The following is a 14,178-nucleotide window of genomic DNA, read 5'->3' as shown; positions in this document are numbered from 1 at the left end:
TACACCCAATTCTCTCTCACCTGAAGTTCCCCTCACAAAAGCTCTCTCTCTCTTGAAGACCCTCCTGAACCCCTGAAGAGCCTGGCGACCGCTGTCCAGGAGCCTCCTGCTCTTTCTCTCTCAGCACTCTCGCCTCTCTCTCTTTCCTCGGGTTCGTACGGACTTCGTACGGCGAGAAACCCGAACACCTACCTCTCTGTTTCGTCACAGGCCTTTTTAAAGGCTTAAACGTGGTTTAAAACTTGATTAGAGAGGGATTAGGAGTCCTAAACAAAGCCAAAAAATACCCTGAACCGTCGGATCAAGATCGGGATCTCTCTGGACCGTCCGATCGCGCTCCGGTCCACGGAATAGTGCCATGGACCGCGAGAAACGCGTGGGAAACGCCCACGCGGTCCACAGACCCCGCCGTGGATCGCTCGGTCCACGGTGGACCGGGGCAAGGGGGACCAGCAGGCCGCTGGCCTGGGCCGGCCCGCGCCTGCGCGCGGGCCTGCGCGCGCCTGGGCTGCGCGCCCGCCTGGGCCGTGCGCCCGGCTGGGCCGCGCGCCCGGCTGGGCCGCGGGCCCCCACTGCGCGGGCCTGGGTCGTGCGTCCCGCACCGGCCTGGGTCGCGCGTCCCACGCGTCGCCACCTGCGGCCGCGCCGCTGCCGCCTGCCGCCGATCGCCGATGGTCCTCCGCCGCCTCGATTCTCGTGCTGACTTCAAAAGCTCGTATCTCCTCCATCCGAGCTCCGTTTCGGGTGATCTTGGTCTCGTTGGACTCCGTTTTTCGCCGCGAACCTCACTGTGGGCTCAATGTGGACTGAATCTTGAAGCATCAAATTCTAACAATTTCACAATTCATTAGCATGTGGCAAAGCGTTCCCCTGACAGGCTCAAACCTGTCCTCCCAGAATACCTCAAATTAAAACTGGGCAAAGAAACTGTACTGGTTGAGACCGGTTGCACCTTTCCCCCAGACGACTCAGTTTTCCATCTCCTGTCACCAAAATTGGCACCAGCCATGCAACAATCACCCGCTATCGGTGCTATTTTCCTTATCACCAGAATCCAGCACCCACTAGTCACCTCCATCCTAGTCCCACCAAAAAACGGGATCTTGTTGTTCTTTCGAACTAGCTCCACCCTACACCTTTTTCCCAAGTTATCGAAAACTTCTACTTGGAGAGAGAGGAATTCCGTTTCATAAGCTAGCAATCGTATGTTTTCTTATCTCCACCACCTCAAATGTTTTTATTGGAAATCAAATGAGACACGAACAGAGTTTCGACTTAGAATCATAGCCAAATGAAATGTGGGGACGTTTGATAATGATGTGATGCCCGAAAAAGATGACTGGAATTCAATACTCCCGAACATGAGAGTCTGATGCAGTAGTCTATAGCTGTTTTTGAACACCAAGAATGAGTCCAGTCACAATTTTTATCACTTCTCACAAAGATTTGCATTCCAAAAGTGCTGACCTCAAGCTTAAATCTTGCAAACCCCTATATTAAAAGAAAGGGGGGAATCAATGGGGAGAGACGGTGATGAAGGTCGGTTTTACGTGCTGGGGAAATTATGGCCGGTGGCAGGTCGTGGTGGACTCAATGAGGTTGGAGGGGGCTCAGGTGATGAGAAACTTGGGTTCAATGTCGTTGTTTTCTTTTTACTCTATTTTAAGCATCATACACATAAAATTACATAAATATTTAAGTAAAATTTTTATTAAAATATTTATATTTAAATTTATTGTGCATCTATCTGCAATTTTAAGTTGTATTAGATGACATAGATGTACATGCTTAAAAAAGTATACAATAAAAATAATTTTTTTCGAAAAAATATATTAATAATAATTTACCAAAAGTATTTATATAATTTTATATATTTATGAGGATATGTACTTAAAAGAATTTAAATGTTTAAGGATGGACACGTGCCCGAGTTAGAGTGCATCCGCACTTGCGCGAGGACGTGTAGCATTCCGCATCAAAATATCGTTGCGGGGCAGGGCCACATTGTTGGATTCCGAGAGCCTGCCCAAAGTCAAGAAAGCGGTAGGTTTCGCACGTGATTTGCTTTGATGGAGGTTGACACATAGCTGTCACCTTTCCGTTACCAAAAATAAAAAAAAAACACCTTTCATGTCTTTCGCTGATATCTCACTCCCTTGCTCGTTTTGTTTGGCCAGGGAGAATCATGTACGGAAGCGGAAAATAAAGTGGTTCTCAAAAATAAATTTATTTTTTTTAAAAAAAATATTGTTTTGTACCATTGACTCGCATCAAACGAGCGATAAGAAATTATTATTCTTTGAATATATTCGTAATCCTTCAAATATTGGTAAATAAGTGATTCTAATCTAGAATTATTTTTGCAATAAGGAGAGTTTGCTGGCTTGACTAACCAGCACCTTCAAAATAATTTATCAAAATCAAAAATTTTAGAAAATATTTCATCTTCTGACCAATGTTCTCAAAATTTAAATTGTGAGAAATGACTTTATAAAAGAAATCAATTGCTCATTTCTTAAATTTGCAAAGAGATACAATTGAATTTATATGCTTTATGTATTATTTAGTATTATTATTTTTAGATGTCTTTGAATATTTGCATCATACAAATACACAATTGATAATCAATGTTTGCAAGATTTTAAATATCATATTTTTCTTTAGTAATCAATGCATATTTTGAGTTTTATTTCTATAATTAAAAAGAAGGAACAAAATGGGCTCAACTTGTGTGATTTGAATCTTTTAAAGAAAAATTAGGATACAAAAAACTAGCAGAAGTAGGGTCTCAATACATTTTCTTTCATTATTTCACATAAAATAGAGTTGCAAGTATTTATTTATATTAATGATGTCCATCCTTGTGTAATTTAGTAAAATTTCTTTTCTAGTTAAAAGAAAGAAATATTTTTTGAAATAAATGTATCTAATAATAATAATAATAATAAAATTAAATCCTATACAAGACAGATCTTTATTTTTATGTTAGGATCAATACATGCTTCGACTTTCGATGTGATAGATTTTACTTCTAAAACTTTTCTAATTCTTCTCATAATATTTAGAGTTGTCTATATTGAGTTTAGTGGTCTTTTTGGATCATATTTATTTGTACATTTTATGGTTTAATAGTAATATGGTGGATGCTATTTATTCTTCTTTCAATGTTGTTTAAGAATATTTGGATGATTAATTCGATCAACTAAATCTACTCCTGACAAATGTGTTGCAGATGCCTTTTTTTTTTTTTTCCTTAGTGTTGTTTAAGGATACTTGATGATTAATTCCATCTATTAAAACAATTCCATGCCAATGCTACCGCTATCCCAAATATTTTATAAATTTTGTATGAGCCCTTCTGTCTCTTTTAGATTTTAAATATAAATGATACTGATAACCTCATGCTTGCTTAATGTTTGAAACATGGCACAAGGTCTCACCTTAACATGGTTATTCCACATGCATATGGAGTCTACAGGATGGTGAATAGGTTGACAAGTTTAGAAAGTGGCATGCGCAATGCACATATTATTTTATATATATTTAAAATATATATTTAATATTTTTTATAAATAAAAAATAAATAACTATTAAAAATATGAATTTTTGATCTTTCATTTTCTTTTTAATAAAAATTATATAATTAAATAATAATTAAATATCAAAAGAAGGACCCTTATTTTTGATGCTGTGACTAAAATTACTAAGGATGATGGCTAAATGTAGACAGGCATGCATGCCACAAGCACAAACATATTGTAGGAGTTACACATCATGTGGAAATAGCTGGGTGATCATTGGCAACCTTCATGTTTATATTCTTTTCTACACCATAATCGTTAGCTGAATTGATTAAAATATAAACTCCTGGATGCACATCAAACATACATGATTTCCAATCGATGTTCCTTTCTCACTTCACCAGCAAACCGTTGGATTTACACAAAACGGATGGTGAGAGGTCGTCCTAATCAGTTGTGTAAATAAATAAATAAATAAAGGCTAGAAAGATTGTGTACGCCTAAGTAGGGCTTAAATACCTAGTAACTAGAATCTTCGGTCAAACCGCATTTAAAAATAAGCAAGCAAATCTTTCTTTATCACAACTCCACGTAGATATTTTCATTAATTAATTAAAACTATATTCCAGATCTTTCAGGTCGTATCCTGCGACCGAGGTCGTTAGATTTTGTCCCATCTAGGGGCATTTTAGTTATTCCATTACTTAACGCCGTGAAGGAAGGAACCTTTCTTTGTCAGGCCCGGGTCCACAGCGAACATGTGGCCAACGTTCCGCATCCAACCATCGCCATCCCGACTTTTTTTTTTCCTTCTCTCCGATCCATTATTTGGGAAAAAAAAGAAAAATTTGGCCGTTTAAACCGCTGCGAACAGAAGCGGACTTCTCGCAGCGAAGTGCGGGGGCCTTGGAACGAGCCAGCGAGGAGCGAATTAGAGCCGAACGGAAACGCTAAATTGATGCATTCCGTCCCCAATCGATTGCTAATTTCCTAAATTTGTCGCTCGATTTAAGCTCGCCTTCGTTGCCTCTTCGCCCTCGATTCTTGCTTCAGGTAAGAATCCATCCCCTTCTTTCTCCCCAGTTTCCTTCCATTTCCGCTTCTAAAAATTCCGCAATCGTCCCTTTTTCTAATCTCCTTTTCACCCCATTTTGTTTCTTAATCTATCTCCTAGCCCCCATTGTTACTGGATGAAACCCTAATTTTTGGGAAGGAGCATTCCTTTCCAATTTAGGGTTTGTTCCTTTCTAATTGGGAGACAGGGGGAGGTGTTTGAATTTAGGGCTTTTATGAGGATTCGCGAGAATCCGGATCAAAAGTGTTCGTTTGTTGTTCAAGTTTAGATTTTTAGAGGTTGCAGTAGGATTAGGGCGGGTTTGGCCTTTTAGGGTTTTAAAGATTTGATCTTTCGGGGGGGAGAATTGATCGGGATTGCTGATGGGTTCTAGGGTTTGAGACGCCCTCGCCTTCTTTTGTGGTTCGTGCCGCTGTTCTTGGTGGTTCGTTCCGCTAGGGACGAGTAAGGGTCAAATTCCCGTTCTTGGGAAGGAAAATGTCGTCCGCCGGAGCCACTCTCAGCCCCGTCGGGGGCGATCTTGCCCTCTCTTCATTCCTCTCCGAGGGTATCGGATACCCACATTGTTCCCCAGAGTCGATCCTGATCTACCTTGCCGTCCCGGGGGCTTCGGTGCTCCCAATGACGGTCCTGGAGTCCGACTCTATCTCCTCCGTTAAGCTTAGGATCCAGAGATGCAAGGGATTTGTGGTAAAGAAGCAGAAGCTGGTATTCGATGGCCGGGAGCTCGCCCGGAATGACTGCTTCATCCGGGACTATGGCGTGTCTGATGGGAATGTCCTCCATCTTGTCATCCGGGTATCTGATCTCCGTGCCATCACTGTCAAGACCGCCTGTGGGAAGAAATTCAAGTTCCATGTCGAGCGTGGCAGGGATGTTGCATATGTTAAGAATCAGATTGCAAAGAAGGATAGAGGTTTTGTTGATCTTGACGATGGAGAACTCTTTTATGATGGCGAGGAGCTTGATGACCGGCGGCTGATTCATGACATCTGTAAGTACAATGATGCCGTGATGCACTTGCTGGTGCGGAGATCTGCAAAAGTAAGGACTAGGCCTGTCGAGAAGGATTTTGAGCTATCTGTCATAGCACCTGAGAGGAAGGTGGGTTCAGATGATCTTCAGATACTTACCAGGAAACCACCAGATAGAGGTGCTTGGGTTGAGCCAGTCATTGTTAACCCGAAAGTTGAATTGCCTGCGGTGATTGATGATCTTGTTCGTGCTACTATTGCTGGATTGGAGAAGGGAAAACCGCCTGTCATGTCTTCAGAAGGTACAGGGGGAGCTTATTTTATGCAGGATGCATTGGGTCAGGGATTTGTTGCTGTTTTTAAGCCAATTGATGAGGAGCCGATGGCTAAGAATAATCCTCGAGGGCTTCCCTTGTCAACAAATGGTGAAGGGTTGAAGAGAGGAACTCGGGTTGGAGAGGGTGCGCTCAGGGAAGTTGCAGCTTACATTCTTGACCACCCTGTAAGTGGGCGCCGGTCATTCTCGGGCTTTGATATTGGGTTTTCTGGTGTTCCTCCAACATTCATGGTGCGGTGCTTGCATGAAGGTTTCAATCATCCTGAAGGGTATGAGCATGCACCGAAGAATTTCAAGATTGGATCCTTGCAGATGTTTGTGAGGAACAATGGGAGCTGTGAGGACATGGGTCCTCGGGCATTTCCAGTGCAGGAGGTTCACAAAATATGTGTGTTGGACATAAGGTTAGCTAATGCCGATCGGCATGCTGGAAATATATTACTCTGTGAGGAAGAAGAAGGCCGACTGGTGCTGGTTCCAATTGATCATGGATATTGCTTGCCTGAGAATGTGAGTATGCAGATTCAGTGATCTTCTCCCTAGCATAACGCGAATATTACCTCCTAAAAATTTCATGATCGTGCTTTTATTATGCCATACAATATTTGCAGTTAGTTTCATATTAAAGTTAATTTGTTGTTTGCATTTATTTTTTATTTTGACACTTTGCAATACTAAGACATCTTGGTGTTTACATTTTCAGTTATTGCTTTACTTTTGTATTTTCTACCATTTATTATGCTTTCTAGATGTGTGATGTAGAGTGATGAAACCCTTTAACTTCTAGAAGGGCAACTGTTAATAGCCAGGGTGCATGCAATTGGTGCGGTTTGATGTATATACTTTTATCTTTTGAGATCTTGGAATATTGCCACATGATAATCCAATCTTATCTGGCTGTTTGTGAAGTTTCATTTATACAAATTAATTTTGGGCAGTAATATCTTTTTAAGAAAGGGAATTCGGGCAATAATATATGCATGGAACGGTTGAATCATTTTAGGAAAAAGACAATTTTGATATATGAAATTAGATCTTTCTACATGCCTGTGCAGCCACTTGTTAATTTTTCATACTTTTGTCTCCTTGTACTTCTTTGTTTTTAGAATTTCTTTGCTGCATGTGGATTTCGTTATTCAAACTCTTCTGTGCCCTGCCATTAATGCTATTGTTCAACATCTATTGCGGTATTTTCTTTTGACTTCTCTATCAGTTTTTTACCTTCCTTATTGATTGTGCTTTCTTGAAAATAAAAACATGAATCTATCCCTACTAGAACTGGACACATCTGATGCATGTGGGTACACAAAGAAAAAACATTTAATGTATGGCTATGATTAGAAGAGTAGTATTCAATGGACAGTTCTGATTTTTAAAAAAAGAATAGATAAAATAAATCTAGAAAAAAGATAAGAGCAATGTTTGATGGATGGATGTTCATAATTAGATGAGGAAGAGAAGGGCATTTGATACCTGGGATTGATTAGAAAAGGATCATTTGATATTGCATGCCATAAATGAGAAATCCAGCTATAGGAAAGCTCTTCTATTAAATGTAAATATATAGACCAGAATAAATATAGATTAGATTTTGAAGTAGATTCAATATATAAACTCTTATTTAAACTTGTGCAATTCTCTCCGAGAGGAAGGCCACGGGGGTGTTGGAGGGGAAGAGGCCAAAAATGAGGTGATTAGGATTTAGGGATGACACTCAGGGAAGATTTGAAAGCGTTCTGGTCCTGGACAATATGCATGGTGGGGCCCATTGGAAAAGATGAGAAGGGGGGAAGGGGAAATATTTGATGTCTCAAATGGCGGAGATGTGGAAGTTTTTTTGTTCCTTTATTTTCTGCCTTGCACGGGAATTTTTTTTGAGGGAGGTTTCAGGATTTGAGCCAACCATGTGAGGCTGGCCTTAACCCTTTCCGATTATATTATAAATAGTATAAAGAAGTAAAAATTTATGTTCCTAAGCAGGATATGCTACCTTTAAATGGGGACAGGATCTTTAATATAGACAATCCAATCCTGGAATACATAAAGTATATTCTAGAGACAGACACATGACAACTTCTTTCGTAGATCGGGTACAGTAATTTGCTGCAGTGATATGGAAGGTGTTAGAAGTTCTGAGGAGCAAGTACATCTGATGTGAGATCCCTAACTATAATAACCTGCATATTGAGCTTCTCTATCCAACTTGGTTCTATTTTTTTGACAAATTAAAGAACACTAGCATCATCATCCTTCCAATCCTCCCCAATGAGTCTATGAGGCTGGCATGCATTTTATATCTTTGTGATTAAGTTATAATCTCTTCTCTAGGTTGAATTTCATCTTGCAAAGTTTTATCCATCATTAGCTTAATTCTTGATCTGATAATTTCTTGATGCCTAAGCCCTCCTGATGCCCACTGATTTTTGGATGTGTCCAGTGTATTTAGATGTCATATCTTACTTCTAAATTCATGTGCTTGGTGCAGTTTGAAGATTGCACATTTGAGTGGCTCTACTGGCCTCAGTCTCGCGAGCCTTTTAATTCCGAAACCATAGACTACATAAAATCGCTGGATGCTGAGCAAGATATTGCTCTTCTCAAATTCTATGGCTGGGACCTTTCAGTTGACTGTGCTCGCACTCTTCGCATCTCCACTATGCTTTTGAAGAAGGGTGCAGAAATGGGGCTTACGCCATATGATATCGGGAATATGTTGTGCAGAGAAACGGTGAAGAAAGAATCCAAGATTGAAGAAATCGTCGGTGAAGCAAAGGATGCTGTTCTTCCAGGCACCAGTGAAACTGCATTCCTGGAGTCTGTGTCCAAAATCATGGATCGTTATCTTGATGAATTCACATCATAAGCCAGCAGTTGTGCTTATATATATGTATTTACAGATGTATGTATGTGGATGGTTTATTGTCAGTCAGTCCGAAAGCAGGTTGTAAGTGTGTGGGTGACTGCTAGAACTGCTGTCCCCGCTCTTGTTTATTGATATGGTCATGCCCTGGCCATAGCACAAGAGGCCAGAGGTTCTTGAGACTTTGGACTGCAGCTCTTACGATCCCTCTCGGTTGGTTCAAGTCTCATGGAATATTGAGTGGACGAACAGAAACTCAAGATCATATCAAAACTGTTTGTGCTCATTGAATGCTTGGATGGTATATATCATGAATAAATCTGATATTTCTTGTGTAGATGATGGCTATCATGTTGTTGCTGCTGCTGCTGGCATTTAAATTGCCGGTCCTTTTTCCCTTTATCGCATGGGTTCTTTCTTTTACCTGCCTGAATGTGCCATCGCCATTCCTTTTATGATCATCCTTTCTCAAAAAGTTGGCAATAAAATTGCCCGTTCCTTTTGTTTAAATGTAATGGAGGGCCTCAGTCACCAAGAGAAACCATTGCTTGAATTTGATTGGATAGCTAACAGGTCACTTGGACACCTGAGATGCGAATCACATTATTGGGTGACATGGAAAGTAGTTGTCCACATTGTTGCGTCTGCAAGTTGAACTCATCTGTACCACCAATTAGCATTATATATCTAGTAGCACAATACACACACACACACACACACAGGTATCATTATTGCGTCTGCAAGTTGAACTCATGTGTACCACCAATTAGCATTATATATCTTGTAGCACAACACACACACACACACACACACACACACACACACGTATGTATTTTGTACTTATCCATTTTCTGCTTATGATACTTTGAGACGCCTGCAAACAAATTTATTTATGCATAAATTTCAAAATAACCTAGAATGCGTTGATTTATCCCATATTTCATGTGTTCAATGTTTACCTAAAATGTTCTGCAAGCCAAAGTTTTTTTTTTTTTGTTTAATATAATTTTATCTTGCCTTTAATTACTGAAATGTTCATAAGCCACACAATTCTCTTGAAAAGAAAAGAAAAAAAATACAAGACTCAAGTATAAATGAATGTCTACATACGAGAAAGATTCCTAAAGTAGGAAAAAAACGTATGAGTATAGACATGAGAAGTTTTTTGTACACCGCATGCAGTGCAATAATAGTGTACCATCCCTTCTCATTAGTCCACATAGTCACGTTTTTTAATGGACATCGGAAAATGTGGCTACGTAGATCAATCACGTAAAATATTGTGCTCCACGTTAGATTTTTTACACCACATGCGGTGCACAAAAAATTTCTCATATAGACATATGACATGCAGTCACCAACCATTCAAGGTTTCGCATCACAGGCAACTTGTGCATTGCTTTGACTACCATCATTAACAATTAACAATAGATTGTACATCCATGCCAATCTTTTAACAAGACCCTTTGTAAACTCTTGATGCAGCCTTCACCTCGCAGTATGATCTTCCCCTGGAAGCAAATCACAGCAATTAAGATTCATACTCAACGAGCTATGAGCATCAGTACTGCTAAAATAACCACAAGTTCCCTCATTAAACAATTCAAAATTCCTCCAAGACATGATAAAAGAATCGGTAAACTAGACAAAAATCTCCGTTTCCACTTTCAATATAAAAGCAACTCCCCTTTTTAATTTTAAGTAAAAGCTACTATCCGTTAGAAATATAATTTAAAATGAGCTACCCAAATACAGTGACATTACTTAATTATCCTTACAGACGTTTAAACAAATATAAACTCCCATTCTCTCTCGCCCTGATCATCTCAACCTCCACCGCACGTCCCCCAACTTCCAATGCGATCGCACCCCCCCTTTCGATGCTTCGCCGCTTGTCTCCGACCGTTGATCCCCTCAAGTTGGTGTTCCCTTTTTCCTCCTTACCATCTAATATGATCCCCTCACGTTGTTGATCTCTCCACCAGTGGTCGTCTCCCTCTATCTTGTTGATCCCCCCGCTGGTTACCGCCTTCTCCCATCACATTGAAAGAGCATACTCTTCACCTTCCTGTTGGTGCTTCTGCCTCTCTCCGTTACATCAAAGCAATGTCTATGCCAAGAGGCCGATGCAAAAAATTCCAACTGGTAAGCATTTTTTGTCCCCAATTAAAACTCTAGAAATGTATGCTTCCTTTCTAGAGACTGAAGTAACTGGCCTTCCATCAGCAGTCAAAGGAGTGTTGATATCTGTATCATTTCTTAGGACATTCTTATGTCCGTTTGATGGCAGTATTCTTGCGTCTCTATTGAAGAATGCCGGAGAACTTGGTCCATTGAATTGGGCTTTGCTTCTATACGACCCTGCTGAGTCTGACAAAACCAATGTAGTCCTAAAGTCATTAGCAACAATCTCTCTTATTTGTTTTGCTATGTCTTTTGCTATTTGTTTTGGATCAATTAGTCTCTCTCTAGAGCAAGTGTCAACATTAGTCCATCTTGCTATTTTATCATGTTTAGATTTTCATCGGATTTTAAAATTGAGCCCTTTCCTTACCTCTTCCAGAAAGTCTTGCATATTATTTTCTTTTTCTATCTTCTCAGGTGAGCTTTCCAAAGACTCTTCGGTATCATCACTTCTTTCAGAACATGGTTTAAGAATCACAATCTTTGCAGGTGAAGAAGATCTATCCATTTTATTATCAAAATTAGCAAGAGGTATATATGCAAGACTAGTTTTTGCACTCTTCCTTAAAGCAATATCATTTCTTAAGGAAGCTCAGCTCCGTTTGGTCATAACTCCTTCATTTGTTGGTCAAATTTTTGTTGTTCATGATTGATTGAGAAATAATTTAAATTGTATACTCAATGATGCTTAATTGATATAAGTTTGTACTGCATTGTGCATTAATTGTATACTATTATGCATATTTAATACTTCTATATGGTTTTAGGGCATAGGATTCTTGAATGAGAAAAGAGGGTTATCTTTTGCACTAGATGCTTTCTTGTACATTACGTATAATGCCAAGACCTCCACTAGATATTTCTATGGTATGTTAGAAGTATAGGTTTTGATGCATTATTTGATTTTTTGTTGGAGGCTATGATGATTTTTTTAAAACTTAGAATCTATCCCAATTTACTAAAGATGATGGAAAGCATGAATCTCTTACTAATTGGCTCTTGTAATGTTAAGTTATCAACTAGAAGTAAACTATGATATCTTAGACTTTAATATATGATAAATTTTCTTATAATTAATCCTTATTTTGCTTGTCGATATATTATTTGGAATATGTCCAGATTTATGCCATGTGGATTTCAAGATGAAATAATTCAAAGTTAGGCTCATTTGATGCACACAATTCCTACTAGGATTGTAGTAATGAAATAAAACTTTAATCTCTTATTCAGTCTTCTATGTGAGTTTTAATCGTTGCCATTTGGTTATCCTCTTCTTTAGATTTAAATCCATATTCCTGAGGAAAGGGAGCCCCAGGAGGTCATCAGACATTCGACGATGATGTCGGAAAAAATTTTCGGACATTGGATCGATTGGATGCAGACATGAGTACAGCGATAAGTGTATTTATGTTTGAGGTGATTTGAATGTCCTAATCGTCACTTATTTTTTATTTTTGAGGAATTTGACGTAGAGTTCATCCTGGGTTGGTGCTTCCGATGTGAGATGTCCGTATGAAAAGGGGCCATGTGTAGTTAGATTGTCTCGGACCACCAGAAATTTCAATAGGAGATTCTATTCATGCCCTAAAATGGGGGTATGAAGATAAAGTGTTATGTCTTTACATATTAGTTTAAATAGCAATTGGTATATTAACAATTTTGTTTGTTTATTTCAAGACAATAAATGTGATTATTTTGCTTGGTGCGATGAGATCGACTGCCAATCGGTGGACCTAAAATACCAAATTAGTAGAGTTGAGTAGAAATTGAATAAACTTGAAATGCAGATTAAGTGGTTAAGTCGATGTGTTGTCATAGTGTTAGTAATTTTCGTTGTTAAAATGCTTAAATAGTAAAGAGTCTCGACAATGTAGTCTTGTGTTAGCACTATAGTGTTGGTTTTGATGTAGAGAATATTTATAATGTTTTAATGTCATGTTCATATAATCTGACAGTTTGAAAGTCTTTATAGTTCATATATTGTAGACTTACTTATTGGGTGTTCCTTAAGAAAGCTTGAAAGTCTTTTCCTAATCAGGATGACTTGTCGGATGCTGTCCCTCTACCTCTGCCTCCAACAACTCTTCCTCCAGTTAGATACAGATCATTTTACAAGACTAAACAATTTGAAAGTATTGAGTGTGTGAAAATGATTACTTTGGTGCTACTTTAAGCCGCAATACTATAATATGCTCTTTCGGAGACATGATACTATGGCAAGAGTTGATTTTTGATGAACTTAAAAAAATTATCATTTTGTTATTATTAATACTATGATATATTGTCATTTTGATACTATGATTGATACTTTACTGTAAAAATAACATACTGCACTAATCATAAATAATACTGTACAAGGAGCATACCATACTTCAATGACATACTTACAATGAGATATGCCATTAATGCTCTTAGATAATCCTAATTTAAAGCTATGCTCTTATAAAGTAACACTATACTATTATAATATAATACTAAGCTATTACAAAATAATACTACACTATTATTAACACTACATTATTATAAAGTAAACTATACTAATAAAGAGTAATACTACACTATTATAAAAAATACTTCACTACTGTAAAATAGTACTGCAATGAGAGCATACCATACTTCTGAATAAGAATACTATATCGTTCTATGTTCATTTATGCCAAGCACCATCTGGTTCGCACACAAAAGTCATGGTGAACATTTAAGACGATGTTAAATATTATGATACATTACAAGGTTACTATACGTGATGTTTCGACTCAACCATTATGTTTTGCTAATACCTTTGGATGTTATAGAATAATGTACGGCTCCATGGCATGCTTCAATGTTACAATAATTTTAGCCGTATACAATATCCATGTGTTTCTCCAATATCCTTAATTATTATTCAATGAATTCAAAAATGTTCCATAATGCTCTTCAAGTATAAAATGAGATATACTATTAACGTCCTTAGATAATCCCAACTCAATGCTACCTATTATAAGGTAACACTACCGTAGATAAAGAATACTTACTTGATCATAAACCATACTGCATAATGAATAAAGAATACTTCTTTGATCATAAACTATACTATATGGTGGATATGGAATACTTGATCATAAACCATACTGCATAGTGAAAAACAACTTTTTATAGTTCATATATTGTAAACTTACTTATTGGGTGCTCCTTAAGAAAGCTTGAAAGTCTTTCCTTAATCAAGATGACCTATCGGATGTTGC

At 38.4% G+C, this 14,178-nt stretch overlaps 1 protein-coding gene across 2 annotated transcripts; it reads left to right on the top strand.

The window, feature by feature from the left end:
* Positions 1-4,359: 4,359 nt before the first annotated feature.
* On the top strand, positions 4,360-9,104 carry LOC105042639 (phosphatidylinositol 4-kinase gamma 4). Of its 2 annotated transcripts, none has more exons than XM_010919933.4 (3): positions 4,360-4,574; positions 4,970-6,417; positions 8,393-9,104. In XM_010919933.4, the coding sequence occupies exons 2-3, from the start codon at positions 5,074-5,076 to the stop codon at positions 8,768-8,770; spliced, it is 1,722 nt and encodes a 573-aa protein (XP_010918235.1). In that variant the 5' UTR covers positions 4,360-4,574; positions 4,970-5,073; the 3' UTR covers positions 8,771-9,104. The 2 variants fall into 2 exon arrangements, with proteins under 2 accessions (XP_010918235.1, XP_073108936.1); XM_073252835.1 differs by having other exon boundaries at positions 4,696-6,417.
* The last annotated feature ends 5,074 nt before the right edge of the window (positions 9,105-14,178 follow it).

Source organism: Elaeis guineensis, chromosome 2 (genome assembly GCF_000442705.2).
Source record: "Elaeis guineensis isolate ETL-2024a chromosome 2, EG11, whole genome shotgun sequence".
Classification (NCBI taxonomy): domain Eukaryota; kingdom Viridiplantae; phylum Streptophyta; class Magnoliopsida; order Arecales; family Arecaceae; genus Elaeis; species Elaeis guineensis.
The sequence above is the reverse complement of the archived record's forward strand: the minus strand, read 5'-3'. Positions and strand labels throughout refer to the sequence as shown.

Bases quoted from the DNA above. Each gene is read 5' to 3' on its own strand.
- LOC105042639 (XM_010919933.4), top strand. From the start codon at position 5,074: ATGTCGTCCGCCGGAGCCACTCTCAGCCCCGTCGGGGGCGATCTTGCC. The intron at 6,418-8,392 runs GTGAGTATGCAG...TGCTTGGTGCAG, and splicing joins GATATTGCTTGCCTGAGAAT to TTTGAAGATTGCACATTTGA.